At 38.1% G+C, this 18,465-nt stretch overlaps 1 protein-coding gene across 1 annotated transcript in view; it reads right to left on the reverse strand.

Moving 5' to 3' along the window:
- Nucleotides 1-18,465, reverse strand: part of LOC129691537 (phospholipid-transporting ATPase ABCA3-like) — a 92,412-nt gene that overhangs the window by 25,468 nt on the left and 48,479 nt on the right. The window contains exons 18-22 of the mRNA XM_055627699.1: nt 16,694-16,991; nt 7,816-8,068; nt 7,473-7,677; nt 3,261-3,483; nt 1,149-1,307 (exon numbers count right to left, since the gene is read on the reverse strand). Coding sequence (XP_055483674.1) covers nt 1,149-1,307; nt 3,261-3,483; nt 7,473-7,677; nt 7,816-8,068; nt 16,694-16,991 — 1,138 coding nt within the window. The remainder of the gene's footprint in view (nt 1-1,148; nt 1,308-3,260; nt 3,484-7,472; nt 7,678-7,815; nt 8,069-16,693; nt 16,992-18,465) is intronic.

Genomic DNA, 18,465 nt, shown 5'->3' on the forward strand with positions numbered 1-18,465 from the left:
GACACACACACACACACACACACACAGAGAGAGAGAGAGAGAGAGAGAGAGAGCTTTTACATGTATTGAAGAGAACTGTTCTGTAGTCTAAGTCAGCATTGGTGAGCATTCTAGACACAATCATGGAAAACATGCATTTTGCTGCTATTGGATTATTCTGCAGAAAACATCAACTTGATGTAACTGGTGGCCAGAATCACTTGACTCCTATTCTCTTCCCAGACTTCTTGTTCTATTAATTCTTTTCAAAGAAGAGGACCAAAGCTCCAGCCATCACTCTGGACTTATTTTTCCATTTGTTGCTCTAAAAATTGACTTTAAAATTTCCAACTCTTATGACATGACTTTTGTGCTACACACCTAATGTGCTTCCATTCATACTTACTCCGTAAGTCATTTGCTGCATTTCTTGGGCAAGGTTTTGGAAATGAGGCTTATCATGTTACCTGATATATCTTTCACCTGACTTCACATGGACTCTCTCTCTTCTCACACTGGCTCCATCCTTTGAATGTTCTTGGCATGATTGGAGTTTTAGGTACAACTGCGTCTGTTTTCTACTGTCCCACAAACTTGTATCCACTGTAGCATCTAGAGTCTAGCTTATATTTTCCACATGCACATGCCTTCCATCTTCCCGTTTTCCCAGCACTGTGTAAATGCTTCAGGCATGAATATCATTCAGACGTGTGCAGCCTCCTCATTAGATATCTCTGAGGGTGGGGTGGGTGTTTATCCTTGCCTCTTCACTAAAGTTGCATCCTTTCTTTCACCACTTTCTGACCTTTAATTACTTGTCCGCAAACATTTAAGTGTCTATCGCGTGCCCATATTAGACAAGGAGTAATTTAACATTAAATTGGTACATCCTCTTCAAATGCCAGTGAGTACATGAAGCAGGCTAATAGAAATGTAAATCCAGTATAGAATGTAACTAACTCCTCTCTGTGAAGACCCTTCTCATGAGAGGAAACACATGCATATTTAGAATCTTAGCCAAGACTGTGTTCTGTGGTATAGTACAGGCTATTTTCTCAAACAGCTACAAATAACCTGAGTTTTACAGATGCACAGGGATACTGAAAGTCTTTCTATGTCAAGCGATCATCATTGACGCTGACTAATCTTAGAGAACATCAGATACTTACTTTCTTTACTGCACTCTTGATAGGCATCAAAATATCCTGAAGAACATATTTCCTTTAACTCTTGGATGTTATGGAACTTGAAGATGCTCATCCCAAGGTTATAAATGGGAAATATCAGTAATGAGTTAAGTATGAAGTTCTTCGTGCTGGTCTTAATGTCTGTGATTTAAAAGATAGAAAAGCATGCTTTATACAAAATAAACTCTCTGGAGGACAGCTCAAGTTGACTAAATTAAATGGTGAAAATTACACATCATACTATTATTCTTAAAGAATTATAATTTCTTGACATTAATTAGTCTACCCTTTATATTCTATAACACAATTTATTCCAGTGATTACTGCTTTGGAAAGTTCTTTAAGGAAAGTTGTGTGCACATTAACCTGTCATTTGAGAGAACAGCAGATCAACAGTTGTTGCTTCTTGCTCCTCCTTTCCCATGTGACCCATGAAGAAACAGTGCATCAGGCATGGTGGTATGTACTTGTAATCCCAGAACTCAGCAGTTAAGGCAGAAGGATCATGAGTTCGAGATCAGCTTGAGCTACATAGTAGAGTTCTAGGCTAGCCTGCACCAAAACACTAGAATCTGTCTCAGAAATCACGTAACCAATTAAAAGAAATTTGGTCTAAGTTTCAATGGTGAAGAATGGACAAGAAGTGTTCAATCAGTTGAAAGGAAATAAATCAAAAGGAACAAATTTAAACCTGAGGTTTCTCTAAAGAGAAACAGAGCATCATAGCTGGTAAGCGCACGTGCAAGGGTGTAGGAAACATTAAAGAGTTACCATCCTGAATTCACACTTTTGGGCTTAAAGAACTAATTCAGATTGCCGAGAATCAGAATAAAATGTTAATTCATGGGAAATGCATATGAATTATACAAAAGAATATGTTTCATTATGGAATTGTATTCTGATACATTGTATTAACCATATATAACTATACATTTATCTTTACATATTTATAAGAACAAAAGTGGTCACTAGTTGAGAAGAACAAATGATAAGGGAGGAGAGAAATCCTTAGGTAATGCACAGCTTTTTCAGTGGCTGACATCATAACAAGCCCATTATACAGAAGGCCATAATTGCTGTCAGTGCATACAGTCTTGAAGCCAAAAATAATTTGGGACATTATGGTGTCTCACCTTGGGAGACACCAAAGCTTACAGGAGAACCTTAAAGGTTAGTCACTTGGCATCTGTCACAGAGCGTGTTGAATATTTTCTAAAGAGTGAAGTGACTTGTTGGGAGACAAGGTGCTAGAGGTTGACATAGCTGGGTGCAGAGCAAGGTGATAACTGATTTGAGAGACAGAATTACAGCAATCACAGAATTCAGCTCAGCTTTGCTGGGACCATGTCAAGCAGCTGTGCTTGCTGGCTGTATGACGTTCACTGTTTCTAGTGATATGGCTGCATCATAAAACAAGTAGTTGTGTTTATTCAGGACTCTTAGGTATTCTGGAAGGCTGTTTAAATCAATGCAAATTATACATCGCTGGCAGTTTGTTAAAGCAGAAATAGGAAATATAAAATAAAACAAGAGGCTAATTGATAGCAATGCGATTAATTTGGGGAGTGAGATTGAAGAATAACTTCTACAAATTAGAGAACAATTTCTTTCATCTGGCTTTTTTAGCGCCCTTGAAAATTACATAATAAATCTTAACGTGCTTTCAGATAACCAAAGATTCTAGTGGGAGGACAAAACTTCATATCAGAAAGTTTGTTGGAAGCTTTTCCTCCTGGTTTCTGCAACGCACATTGCTGAATAACTTAAGACATTAATGTTTACGGTGTGTTTTGGTGAAGGAGTGGCAGTACTCTTCAGTCTCATAGGTTCCTATCTGTGATCATCACTACACTAGCCAGTTCTCCTTGAGTGTTACAATCAAAGGAGGAAACCCAAGAAAACAAGGTCTTAACAAAGAACGGCCGACACTCAACATAGCACTATAATATTAAAGCACTCAATAAAGTTCGTTCACTAAATGTTTTCCCCAGAAACCCAGAACAAAAGGATTCTGTACTGTTGCTTTTTCTCAATAGTCATTTTTCCTTATTCACATGAAGCTCCTGAAAGGGAGAAAATTTGTAATCCCCTTACCTGGCATTATATTCACCACGGCATCCACAATTATACTTATAAACCCTAAACAGTGGTTGAAGACAAAGATCTTGATGTAGGCACCGGTACTTGTGTTGTACCAAAAGCTTAGCAGGTAGATGAACGGGATGACAGACCAGCCAAACAACACGAGGATGAACGCTGTGTCGAGGAAGTGCCATTTCTCCAACAGTAAATCTACATGAGTGATATGGAACACCAGCTGAGAGGGACATGAAAACACAAACCGAATGTTGGGTATTAGCGACTGTCTACGTTGCTGTGCTTCCTATCACTGGCAGCCTGCAGGGAGCTCCTTGTTTCTTGGCTGACAAGCACACAAGGAGCTGGTGGAAATAAGGCCTGAGCTGATAACGTTAAAAACTTGCCGCAATGACCCGTTTTTGCTAACTGGACCACATCTCAGATATTCCATAGCTCCCAAATAGCTATAACAGCAAGTGAACAGATTCTCAAACTATGACTCTTTGCATGGTAGTTCAGATTCTGATCATAGCACTATGCAGGACCTAACCTGAAAGGCTGAAAATTTGGTGAAGGGGAAAAAGGTCCCTTTGATTGAACTAACTCTTCGCCAACCAAATCAGTTTGTTGATGAGCGACTTCCTCATCATCGGGAATGCACACTACACTTTCCTTTCTACTTCTGCCTTGACCTAGAATATCTTCATTTCATTCTACTTCTATGGACCCAAGTTGTGTTCTTTCTTTTACTACCAGTTCTAAGTAGACCCCACTCTCAATGTCTCCGTGTTTTTATAGACCAATTCCCCACTTTATTGGCTTCCTTTTGGTAAGGGGTAATACTAACAGATCACTCCTCTATGTTATAATACTAAGGGATCCACCATTCACCATTATTAAAATAATGCCATAATTATGTTGGTTAATTTGTGTTATTTTAAACTTTTTAGCATTATCAGGTTCTATAAATCAATGTTAAGCTCGCTTCAAAAATAAATTTAAGATTTTTTTTTTCATCAGTCTCTTGGAGATATTGGTTTATAATTGATAGCATTTCAATGGGATTGATTTAAGTTTCTCTCCATTTAGTTTGATGTTGGCTATGGGTTTGCTGTATATTGTCTCTACTATGTTTAAGTATGTGCCTTGTATCCCTGATCTCTCCAAGACTTTAAACATGAATGGGTGTTGGATTTTGTCAAATGCTTTTTCGGCATCTAAGGAGATGATCATGTGGTTTTTCTCCTTCAGTTTGTTTATACGGTGGATTACGCTGATGGATTTCCATATATTGAACTACCCCTGCATGCCTGGGATGAAGCCTACTTGGTCATGCTTGACAATATCTTTGATATGTTCTTGGATTAGGTTTGCAAGTATTTTATTGAGTATTTTTGCATCAATGTTCATAAGAGAGATAGGTCTGAAGTTCTCTTTTTTGTTGGGTCTTTATGTGGTTTAGGTATCAAGGTGACTGTGGCTTCATAGAATGAGTTTGGTAATGTTCCTTCTGTTTCTATTTTGTGGAATATATTAAAGAGGATTGGAGTTAGCTCTTCTTTGAAGAAGGTCTGGTAGAATTCTGTGCTGAAACCATCTGGCCCTGGGCTTTTTTTTTTCTCCTTTATAAGGGAGACTTTTTGATGATTGCTTCTATTTCCTTGGGAGATATAGGACTGTTTAATCTATTTTTTATTAAATTTTTATTTTTTGTACTAATTACAGTTTATTTACTTTCTATCTCAGCTTGCTTAATCTTTTCCCCTGATCTTGATGTAATTTTGGTAAATGGAGTCTATCAAGAAAATTGTCCATTTCATTTAGATTTTCAAATTTTGTGGCATAGATGCTTTTGTAGTAAGACCTAATGATTGGCTGGATTTCCTCAGTGTCTGTTGTTATGTCCCCCTTTTCGTTTCTGATTTTGCTTATTTGGGTAGTTTCTCTCTGTCTTTTAGTTAGTTTGGCTAAGGGTTTGTTTATCTTGTTGATTTTCTTAAAGAACCAGCTCTTGGTCTCATTGATTCTTTGAATTGTTTTCTTTGATTCTAATTTATTGATTTCAGCTCTGAATTTGATTATTTCCAATTGTCTACTCCTCTTGGGTATGTCTGCTTCTTTTTTTTTCTAGGGCTTTTAGGTGTGCCATTAAGTTGCTTGTATGTATGAGATGTCTCAAACTTCTTTCTGGAGGCATTTAATGCTATGAACTTTCCTCTTAGCACTGCTTTCATTGTATCCCATAAGTTTGGATAAGTTGTGCCTTCATTTTCATTGAATTTTAGGAAGTCTCTAATTTCGTTTTCATCTCTTTCCTGACCAAGCTGTCATTGAGTAGAGAGTGGTTTAGTTTCCATGTATGTGTAGGCTTTTTGTTATTTCTGTTGTTGTTGAGACTTAGTTTTAGGCCTTGGTGGTCTGATAGGATACAAGGGATTATTTCAATCTTCTTGTATCTATTGAGGCTTGCTTTGTGCCTGACTATATGGTCAATTTTTGAGAAGGTTCTATGAGGTGCTGAAAAGAAGGTATACTCTTTTGAGTTTGGGTGAAAAGTTCTGTAGACATCTATTAGGTCCATTTGATTTAGGACCTCTGTAAGTGTCATTATTTCCCTATTTAGCTTCTGTCTAGATGAGCTGTCCCTTGGTGAGAGTGGAATGTTGAAGTCTCCCACTATTAAAGTGTTGGAATCGATGTGATTTAAGCTTTAATAATGTTTCATTTACAAACATAGGTGCTCTTGTATTTGGGGCATAGATGTTCAGGATTGTGATGTCCTCAAGGTGGATTTTTCCTTCAGTGAGAATGAACTGCCCCTCCTCATCTTTTTTGATTAGTTTTGGTTGAAAGTCTATTTAATTAGATATTTGGATAGCCACTCCAGCTTGTTTTCTGGTTCCGTTTGCTTGAAAAACCTTTTTCCAGCCCTTTACCCTTTACCCTTTACTATTTATCTTTGTTGCAGAGGTGTGTTTCTTGGATGCAGCAGAATGTTGTATTCTGTTTCCACAACCATTCTGTTAGTCTGTGTCTTTTTATCAGAGTTGAGTCCATTGATGTTGTTATATAGTAAAGAGTTGTAAATAATGGAAAGAAGCTGAAACTGAAAAACTCAATAACCCAACCAGAAAACTTAGGGGAAAGCCTTACAAGTAGAATGAACACACACACACACACACACACACACACACACACACACGAAGATAAAGAAGAGAATTATACCAGACATGCTAAGAATATAATAAATTAGGTAGACACTCAAAAGGAATACACAAGAACTGTGGGAAGCCATGAAAATACAAAATCTTCAATTAACAGATATAGATGGAGAAGAACCCCCAGTCAATTTCATATACCAGATCTTCAACAAATTCATAGAAAAAAATTTCCCAAATTGTACACATTATACAGATATATCCATATAACACCACTCTATATACCCATAGAGATACAAACAAACATACAGAACACCAAATAGTCAGGACACCAAATACCCCTGGCTTATTATAGTTCAGTCATTACACAGAGAAATTGATGTGTTTTTTTTTAACTATGGAAGCTCATTTACCCTTTAAAGGGAGCATAAGGGCACCAGATGGGGAAAAGCAAGAGAAAGTAAAAAATATAAACAGACCAAAATTTTTCTCCCAGTCTCGCTTATTGAAGACTATGCATTCAACATCTATTTCATTATCTATTTTATTACCTATGGTCTTAAAAGCAAAAAGGTGTATACATACATGAATACACACACACAAACACACACACACTTTGAATGGTCCATGACATAACTTTAAATTTTCTAGAGAAAAACTTCAATATCTGAGAACAAGTATTTCTTACATAACCCAGAATTACAACACATGGGGAAATGGGGAAAGCACTGGGATTCGGGAAGTATCTGTAGTGTTTGTTAGTATGCTACTAGTCTGTTATGACGAGTCCTTCCATACAGAAAGCAGCTTTGGAGGAATTACATATTGCTGGCCAATTATGCCAGAAGTTAGCTGTTCTAACAGAGAGTGTTTTAGTTAAAAAGAAATATAAGAATAGTTTTTAAACCTCTGAAAGATATTCCAGAATAGTTTGTGATTGGATTATCCAGAGAAATAACTAATCTTGCTATCTTCTCTGGAGAAATTTAGATTTTAGTAAATGTCAGACGAGCAGAAAATGTCTATGGTGTATGAGAGTCAACATCAAGACACTACATATAACACTCACCAACAGTAGGACACAGGCAACAAAGTAGATGATGAGATCCCATAGCAGAGCAGACAGCCAAAAGTTAAAGGCGTAGACCCCACTCACAAACTGGATGTGCTTTGCTTTACTAACTCTCTCTGTCACTGTCATGAGGCAAAAGGTACTGGTGAAAATACTCATCCCAAAGAGCAAGTCAAAGACTATTTGGAGTCCTGATATACTTCTGCAAAAGAATAAATGAGGGATACACAATGGTAACGTGACAATACTGATAGCTAACAATAGCATTTTATTACCAGCATGGCGAGACAGGAAAAAAGGATCAACTTAAGGCATCCCGGTTTAACAAGAACACACATACCTTTTATCATAATTCTGGTCAGTGACACGCACAGGCTGAGGCTTGTTGGAGACAGTAATGGTGGCATCAGGGCCAGAGAGAGACATAAAAATGATGCTGTCTAATACTGACAAGGACAGTGATGGTGAGTGGTATGCCTCATTGTTGAACCAAAAGGTAAACGTCTTTTTGCCTCTAATAACATCAAAGGAAAAGGCAATGATGCATGAGTAAATGCATTCTTTATCTGTCAGTAAATAGTCCTGCACGTCACCTGGAATGAGGAGACAAGAGTGGCCAAGTGGTCAGCTGCAATAAAGATTACCGACTACGTGTTTTAAAGAGAAATACCCTGAGAGTTTTACTTGTCTGATTTATTTCCACTCTCAGGTGCTTCGAAGAAGTCTCAATATATCTTGGTCATTTACTTCAAGAACATTTCTTAGCCCTACAGATTTTATGTCTCTTAGCTCAGTTTCACTAAACAACATACAGGCCAGAGATATTACCACTCAAATCTCTTTCTCGCTCTCAAAATCTTCCATTTCTACACAAAAATGTTTGTAAGAACTCCTACTTCTAGCTTTTACAAATTATCTCAAAGAAAATAAAAACCTTGCTCAGAACTATGAAGGCTAAATGAAAATGTAATATGAAAGAACAAGGAGTAACTTGGAACTGTGAAGATTTAAAAGGAAAAAAAAATCAGAATTAAGTTCAACAACATAAAGCACTCTTCTTGTCTTATCCTTGTAGAAAGATAAAGTAGAACAGATGAGGATGGTGTGAATTACAGTAAAAAGTTAAGCAACAAACTATAAATTTGTAAGAACATTCAGAGATTCCATGAATCCAAGATGATACAAATTAAATCTGCCCAAACAGACCCAAAATAAAAACCCAAGATCTAAAAGAGGAGTTCTTATATATAAGTTTTATGTTTATATCAGATTTGTAAAGCTTTGTGGCTATTGGCTATGGCGCTAAAACTAAAAATAAATTTTAGATTCTTAACTAATAGAAAAAAATAGGAGATAGAAAAGGAGGAAGAGAAGAAGGAGGAGAGGGAACCATTGGGCAAATTATGAGAAAGAAGACAAATGAAATGAAAAAGAGACATGTCAACAGATACAAATAAATTCAGAAAACTGAATAAACTTAGCTTAAAAACTCATGTTCCCCTCAATTATAAAATTAAAAATAAATAATTAAATTTGAGACACATGAAACCTGCCAAAGTTAAATCAAGATGCAATAAACAATTTAATCAGATTTATAATAAACAATGAGATTTAAATAGTAATTAAAACTGTCCAAAGTAAGAAAAGATCAGGACCAGATCAATTCATTGCAAAATTCTACTACACCTCCAGAGAGATGCTAACAATACTACTCAAATTATTACATTAAATAGAAAAGCAAAGAATGCTGGAAAACTGTTTTTGTGAATCTACTGTTACCTTGACAGAAAAGTCAAGAAAAGGCACAACAAAAAGAAATAAAATTATAGAACAAGATCTCTGATGACCATCATTGCAAAGGTTCTCAACAAAATATGGCCAATCTGGATTCAAGATTGCATAAGAAAGATGACCTGTCATGATCAAGTTAGCTTGGTCCACATATACATAGTCAAATTCATCAAAGGCAGACACAACTACAGAAATCATGATTGCATCAATAGATGCAGAAAAGGCTTTTTACAGAATCTAATATCGTTTCATAAGTCATGGAAATGGATGAAGGGAGAATACCTCACCTAATGAGGGCTGTATATGATAACCTAAAGGCCATATAGTGCTAAACAGAGAAAACCTCAAAGCATTGCAAGACAAAGCTGTCTACTGTCTCCATTCCTAGCCAACACACTGCTTGACATTTTAGCTAGAATAATAAGAGAAACAAAAGAAGTAAAAATTCAAAATATCCATATTGAAGGATAGAATGATTCTATATATTTGAGGCCCCAAAGAGTCCCTCAAATATTTATGAGCTAATAAACACTTCAGGGTGGTAGACCAACTTTAACAAAATTAACAAACAAAAATCATTAGCCTTTCTATATATCAATGACAAAACAAAACAAAACAACCTGAAAAGATATCATGGAGTCTCATTCACAATAGTCACATAAATAAATACATAGAAATAAACCTAACTAAGAAAATAAAGGATAGCTGCAGTCAAAATATTGAAGATATTGAATAAATAAATTAGAGAAGATCCTAGAAAATGGGAAGACGTTCCGTATTCATGGGTCAGAAGAATTAATACATGAAAATAAACATCCTACCCAAAGCAATCTACATTCTCAATACAATAACAATAAACATTCTAGGGCCAATCTTCACGGATACAAAGAAATTAGTCTTAAATTTTCTATGGGAGCAAAAAAGACCAAGGATAAACAAAGCAATCCCAAACAAAAAGAATTATTATGGTAGGTATTACCACACCTGAATTCAGGTTATACTACAGAACCGTGGTACCGACACAAGAAATAAGACACATACACCAACTGACTGGAATAGGAGACCCAGATAACAGTTTCCACAACTGTAGCCATACAAGTTTTGACAAAGAAGCTGAAGTTATATACTAGAGAAGATGCGGTCTCTTCAACGAATGGTGTCAACATTCAGGAGAATGAGATCACATGCTTCCATTTCACCTTGCACAAAATTCAACTCTAGATGAGCAAAGGATCTCGTGAGACCCAGCCCTCCCAACCTGCTAGAGGATAAAGCAAGAGGTGCTTTGGACATGCAGGCACAGGTAGAGATTTTCTGCATAGGACTCCAGGTGCACAGAAAATAAAACTATTAATCAAAAGGTAGAAATTTTGAAACTGAAGGGCTGAGATCACCCACAGAGTGGAAGAAAAGCTTTATCGGCTGCGTATTTGAACAGAGAATCAGTGTCTTGGATAAACCCAGATGTCCCTAGCTAAATCCAGTCTCTCTCTTTCCTTTCTCTCTCTCTCTCTCTCTCTCTCTCACACACACACACACACACGCACGCACGCACGCACACACACTCACTATCTGCTCTCTTCCTCCCTCTTACATACACTTAGATGCACACAGTAAACAGACGTGAACATGAAAGAGAGATTTGCATGGCAGCACACTGGGACAGTGTGGAGATCCAGGAGATGGGTAGGACATTGTAGCAGTCAGTGTGCATGATTATTACATCGTGAACTTGGCAGAGAACAGACTTCGATAAAAACCAAATTTAAAATTCTAAATGGTTATGCTCGAACCACAACAACCACTCACATATACACTCTTATTTCCAAGCTGCTACAGGGGTGCACGATGACGTATTCACTCCTCACAACAACTCCGTTTTTGCCATTTTCGGATGAGCAAGTGGAGGACAAGGGACACTGGGTAACGAGTCTCGCAGGAGAATGCTACAAAGCTCAGCAGCCTAAAGTCGGACCCTCTGATTCCAGAATCTCGGCTTTGAGCACTAAACTCCGCTTTTGTTGTTTTTCTTGTTCCTATCCATTTCAGTCACGATGCTGTCATTGTCTGGTTTACCCAATGAGGAAGCGCTGTGAAATTGAGTGGTAAAACACCTAAGCTCAAGGGATTGATTCTCTTGTGAACCTGGTGTGACCTGTCATCATCACTTAGTTTCCTCTTTTTAAAGGACTCTTCCATTTATCAATAATTTTTTTCTTTTTTTCTTTATTAATTACACTTTATTCACTTTGTATCCCCCCGTGGTTCCCTCCCTCCTCCCGTCCCAATCCCTCCCTTCCTCCAACCCCTGCACGCATGCCCCTCCCCAAGTCCACTGATAGGAGAGGTCTTCTTTTCCTTCCTTCTGATCCTAGTCAATCAGGTCTCATCAGGAGTGGCCGCATTGTCTTCTTCTGTGGCCTGGTAATGCTGCTTCCCCCTCAGGGGGAGGTAATTAAAGAGCAGGCCAATCAGTTCTTGTCAGAGACAGTCCCTGTTCCTATTACAATGGAACCCACTTGGACACTGAACTGCCATGGGCTACATCTGTGCAGGGGTCTTAGGTTATCTCCATGAATAGTTCTTGGTTGGAATATCAGTCTCAGGAAAGAACCCTGTGCTCAGATTTTTTTGGTTCTGTTGTTCTCCTTGTGGAGTTCCTGTCCTCTCCAGATCTTACTGTTTTCCACTTCTTTCATAAGATTCCCTGCACTCTGCCCAAAGGTTGCCCATAAGTCTCAGCATCTGCATTGATAGTCTGCAGGGCAGAGCCTTTCAGAGGTCCTCTGTGTCAGGCTCCTGACTTGTTCCCTCTTTTCTCCTTCTTCTGAAGTCTATCCTCTTTGCCTTTCTGGATAGGAATTGAGCATTTTAGCAAGAGTCCTCCCTCTTGATTAGTTTCTTTAGGTGTACAAATTTTAGTAGGTTTATCCTATATTATATGTCTATATGAGTGAGTATATACTGTGTGTGTCTTTCTGTATCTGGGATAGCTCACTCAGGATGATCTTTTCCAGATCCCACTATTTCCCTGCAAATTTCATGATTTCCTTGTTTTTTATTGCTGAGTAATATTCCGTTGTGTAGATATACCACAATTTGTGCATCCATCCCTATAGGCATATATCCAAAAGATTCTCAAGTACACAATAAGGACATTTGCTCAACCACGTTTGTAGCAGCCTTATTTGTAATAGCCAGAATCTGGAAAAAGCCCAGATGCCCCTCAGTGGAGGAATGCATTTATCAATAATTTATCCCTTCACAGTATCCTTTCTATGTATTTTAGTCTTCATTTTTAAATATACAGTAAATATTTAGTTGAATAAATCAAAATGAAATGATTCATTTACTCTCCTTGTCAATCAAAGAAGGCTGAGCAATATTTAGTTGAGAACTATGTATAACATATGTGGCATGATTATAACATACATATTATATGCATATATGTATACATACATATGAATTTTTGAAGAGAATACTTTAGCCTATATTGTGTGTTTCTACCTAGCAATAAGATCTAATTTTATAGCATATTGACAGTGTTTATTTAGATAGCTTTTGGAAAAATAATTTTAAAACTGTCAAAATTTTTTAGGTTTTATTATTATCATTATTATTATTGTCATTATTTACAATTCATTCAATTTGTGTCCCAGTTGTAGCTCCCTTCCTCATATCCTCCCAGTTGCACCCTCCTTCCTTCTCCCTTCCCTATCCCTCTTCCCTAGTTCATTGAGAGGGGAACGCCTCCTGTCACCTCCAGACCCTTTTATATCCCCCTTCTTCTATAAGACTGCTGTGCCCTGTCCAAAGTTTGGCTGTGAGTCTCTGCATCTGCTTTGATCCCCTGCTGGTTGGAGTTTTTTAGAGGACATCTGTGGTGGGCTCCTATCCTGTTCCCTCTCTTCTACTGCTTCTGGTATCTATCCTGTTTTCCCTTTTGATTGAGAATTAAGCATCTTCCCTAGAACCCTCCTTGTCATTTATTGTTGTTTGAGTGTAATCAATTTTTAGAGCCATCTTTTGGATCTTCTTAGATTTAAATTAGTTTCAAAGATCATGAGGATTGTGAGGATTAGATGTGAGGATATGAAGCACTTAGCTGTCTATCAAGCCAAACAGGAATTGGCCACTCTGTAGTCGTTTCTTAATCCTTTCCATGGTGACTCTACTCTCTCACCAGCCATCTATGGCCTCTAGTTAGAACTGCTCTGTTTTGCTACACAACCCATCTTGACCTGCTTGTCTCCAGCAACAGTACAGTCTTCATTTAACCGGCCCTTTCTGATTCTTTGGGTTTCATTCCATCCAACTCCCTTCTGATGTTTCTTGATACATCTTCCGAAGAGTGCTTCTCTGCATTATTTCCCAGTTGCATCTTCCTCTTCCTCCGGCATCCTTTACTTTCATTTCTGTTATCCAGACTTAGATATCAGCTTCCTAATGTAAATAATTTATTGGATGTTTTCTAAGTACTTGAATAGAACTTGCAATAAAGTTCAAACTACCTCTTATCTTGACCCCAAATCTTATGAATACGATCATAACTTTATTCTAATTCATGTTCCTCTGTCTTTGTAAACATACACTGTCTACTACAGTCATAAATGTTTCCAAATGTCTTTTGGGAAAAATTTTAAATGGTGATAAAAACAGCAGCAAACAATGATCAAACTTCTTATGCTCAAGTCTCAATGCAAAACACAAGTAACATGAGAAACTATGATAATTTATCTCCTCCAAAACTATCAATACTAGAATAATGGCTCCAAATGAGAAAGATCTAGATTAATTAACTAAGTTAACCCCAAAGAGTTAAATATAATAATTCTATATATGTTTCTAGAAATAAAAGAATATTAATAAAGAACTAACTAAAATAAGGATGCTAACAGAAGATACAAAATAGAATCAGAAATACTGAAGAAAAACTAAAATAAAATTCTGGAAATAAAACATTTAAAAAATAAAATACAAAGCTAATAAAACCATTGACAACAGAATAGAATGCAGTAAGGACAGAATATGAGGGAGTGAGGAAAGGGTAGAAGAACAGATACATTCAGTTAAAGATATTGGTAAGTTTTTAAGATAGGAACAGAACATGTTTGATCATTGGGATACCATGAACAGACCAAATCCACAAATTGTGGACACTGAAAAAGGAGAAGAACTTCATACCAAAGAAATAGAAAACATTTTCTATGCAACCTTGGAAAAAAATTGCTAAATTAAGAGAAATAGAAATTCCTTTAAGTACAAGAGTCATGTAGAAACCAAATAGTCAAGAATGGAAAAGAAACTACATATGTCATAGTTAAAACACTAAATATACAGAAAGTGCATTGAAAACTGCAAGATAGAAACACCAAGTCGGGGCTGGAGAGATGGCTCAGTGGTTAAGAGCACTGTCTGCTCTTCCAAGGGAGCTGGGTTCAATTCCCCAGTTCCAAGGGATCTGACACCTTCACACTAATGCACATAAAATAAAATTAAATAATAATAAAAAAAACACCAAGTCATAAAGGCAGGCTATTGGAGTGATGGCTACTGCTTCTCAGAACTTTTGAAAGCAAGAAGGACTTGGAATAATGTATTTCAAGATCTGAAAGATCATAAATGTCAAGAGGAAACCACCCCATGATAAAAGCACGATAAATGAATTTACCCTATGGCCCTACATAGAATACTAGAAAGAACTCTTCAAACCAAAGAGAATGAGAAACATGTCCAAAAACCTAAAGGCAGAAAGCAGTTAACAAAAGCACAGTTAATAAAATGAGAATTAAGAAAAGACAAAACATTCCATTCAAAGAAAGAACAGTACTAGACTCTTTTTTTTTTTTTTTAACAAATCCAGAATTACTCCGATAGCAAAACTAGGTAAAGGTTCAACAGTAACAAAAGAAGATTATAGACCAATGTCCCTGCAGAGTTACAAAAACTCACAGTGAAACACTTGCAAAACAAACACAGGAACACATCAAAAAATTTATCAATAATAGAGTTAGATTTATCCCAGAGATGTGGACATGTTTCAACAGAGATAAGCAGACGAGTGTGATGGCTCATATAAATGGACTCTAGGACAAACATCACATGATCATCTTACTAGATACAGAAAAGGATCCAGTACCCTTTCATGATAAAAGCCCTGAAGAAACTGGGAATTGATGGGGCATCCCTAAACATAATGAAGGCTACACACAACAGTGTCTTAGTTAGGGTTTCTATGGCTGTGAGAAAACACTATTACCAAAAGCAACTTGGAGAGGAAAGCGTTTTTTCTTGTTGCTGTTGTTTGTTTTTTCCAGCTTGTGATTCTCAGGTCCGCACTCCATTACTGAGGGAAATCAGGACACGAAATTATGGCAGGAACCTGGAGGCAGGAACTGAAGTAGAGACCATGGAGGAACACGGCTTAATGGTTTGTTCCTCATGGTTTTCTCAGCCTTCTTTCTTAAACAACTCAGGAGCCCCTGCCCAGAGGTGGCCCCACCTACAGGGAGTTGGGCCCTCCTTCATCAATCATTAACAAGAAAGTCTCCCCAGACTGGCCCACAGGCTAATCTTATGGACCCATTTTCTCAACTGATAGTCCCTCTCCTCAGACTACTCTAGCTTATGTCAAGTTGAGAAAAAAAACTAACCAGGACAAACAAGCATATTGCCAACATTATATGGACAAAAGCTCAATTTTTGCTAAGATCAGGAAGTGGACCATGATACTGTGCCCTTGACAAAAATATAAATTATTTTGTACTGGACTGGACATTCTGTTAGTCTCTTTTGACCTACGGTGTTAGTTGAAAACACCATTTATTCTTGAAATGCTGTCTGCTTGATATGCTCATTATTGAAAGTAAAGTTTAAAAATCTCCTGCTATTGCCGTGGAGTCATTTATTTTTGCCTCTGTTCTGTCAATGTTTAATTAGAAAATTCAGGAACTTGGATCCTTTGATGAAAAATAGCTGCTCTCTCAGCTTCTGTGTATTCCATCCGTGCAATGAAATAGCCTTTAGAGTTAGAAGAGCACAAGGCTTACGGTCTTTTTCTGGATACCCCCTTATCCAGTTTTCCTGATATGTGGCTGCTTCGAAAGGACTTATTTTCCCTAAAAATCATATCTTTGCTCCTCATTATGGTACACGACCCTCTCCACGTCAGAGTATCTCCATTTGCTGTTAACAATAATGGCCTTGAAGGTTGTTTGTTTGTTTGTTTGTTTTTTCTCTGAATGTATGACTTTGTAAAATTGATTACAAAATAAAAGAAGGAGGGGGGAGGGAGGACGGGAGAAGAGAAAAGAAAATAGGACAGGATAAGAGTGAATAGGAACAAAGAGCTAAACATTCCAGCTGGACCTTCCTAATCTAAGCAGAACTTCATCCAATGTCACTCACGCTGTTTGCAAGAGACTTACCTTCCACTTCCTGAAGTTTCTGGTTTTTAGCCTTCAATAGGATCTCGAGATTTTTGGTGAGATCCTGGGTCAGCCGAGGATCTCCAGAGACGGAGAAAGGCACGACCGTCTCGCCGTACTGCTCCAGGTCCATCACCCTGGCAGGCTCTTCCTGCTTCAAGAAGCTTATGCCTTTTATTAGAAGATACATGAGGCCCAGGAGGGCCAGCAACTGCAGCAGCAGCATCTTCCAGTTGCGCCAAGAGAACAGGACCCTTTTGATGAACATGGCTCGGAACTGCTGGCCGAACAGAGCCCACTGCGGGAGGGGAGAGGACAGCGTTACGGTGGCCACGGGCCTTGATGGAAGCCATTGGCGCTAGAAATGTCTTCATCGGTGTGACGACAGATGTGCACGGAGGAAGAGCAGCTGGGAGGCCTGCTGCAGAGTGTTCCCTGGAGGCAAGACAGCCCCGCGCCTAGCTTCGTTACTGGGAAAGTTCCCGAAACGGGATTGTCTCTGACGTGTTCCTAACGCCTCTTTGCAGGATACCACACCGTTCTCTTGCATTAAATGCCGTCTTTCAGCATCATGTTTCATAGCAAGTTTCTATGGCCAGCTTTCTGGCTCTGTGGTCTACAGGGTTACAGGATGTCAGGGCAACAGAAGAATTTAGTTTAAAACTGCAAGGTGCCCAACATATTTTTTTCTCTTAACCTCTTTGAAAATGTACACGAATATACCCTTTTGTCTGTTTTGCAAGCTCTCAGGACCAGTCTGTAGCTGACTGCGGGTTTGTTCTCAGTTAAATAACGGAACCCTTTGCTTTAAATACAGGCTTCTTTAGAAAAGGTTCCTGAGAGTCAAAGAAGAGCATTTTAAGCACATTGCAGTTTTAAAATACAATTATTGTATGCTCCCCAACACTTAGACACCCCATAATTCTAAGTGAGAAAATATCGCTAGTCAGCCAGTATGTTCTGAATAAAAGAAACCACACTGGTGCTATCTTTGACTAGAAATAAAGTAAAATGTGGAGGGAGAACCTTTCTCTCCCATAATGCTCATGGACGGGACAAGGACAGTGTCTGCTTTTAGGAGACTGCTTCTCACTTAGAGTTCTATAATGAGAAAATAAAAAGTGTTTTGCCCCAGTGATCAGCTTTTTTCTAGACTGACCCACCAGCTCTGACCTCTCCCTCAAAAACTGAAAGGAAAAAGTCAGAGAGCAATAGAAATGTCCCACAGTTTATCTAGGTTTCCACATGAGGAAGAAACTGGGAAGAAGGAGCATGGAGAGGAGGTGACGAGGCATCATGTCAGATACAGCGCACACTTGGATATCTCCAGCTCCCCGAAATAACCCCATCCGTGTTACCTCAGCTTGACACAAGACAAGTGTCCAGTAAGTGACAGTGGGAAATCACAATTTTAACTCAAAATTCTAGACATTGTATACAAACCTATACATTTGCACACAAATACAAACATTGTATACAAATGTCTAGAATTCACAAGCTCCCAAGTTCTGCTGGAAAAACCTAAGAACTTCCAAGAAACTCAGATAAATGTACCCACCCTCTGAGAATCTCTGCTGCACACCCATGCAAACCTTTGTGAGAAATACAAATCAGGAGAGCAACACACAAAGGTTAGACAGTGAGGTGGCATCGCCGCAGGAATGCAGGGACTCTGCAGCCCAGCCACAGGAGGAGTGAAATGTCATTTTTGTGTGTGCGTGTGGGCAGGGATCGTAGTCGTTTGTACCAGCAAAAAAATCTTCTTCGGCTCT

This window comes from Psammomys obesus, unplaced genomic scaffold (assembly GCF_907164565.1).
Source record: "Psammomys obesus unplaced genomic scaffold, mPsaObe1.curated_primary_1811, whole genome shotgun sequence".
Taxonomy (NCBI): Eukaryota; Metazoa; Chordata; class Mammalia; order Rodentia; family Muridae; genus Psammomys; species Psammomys obesus.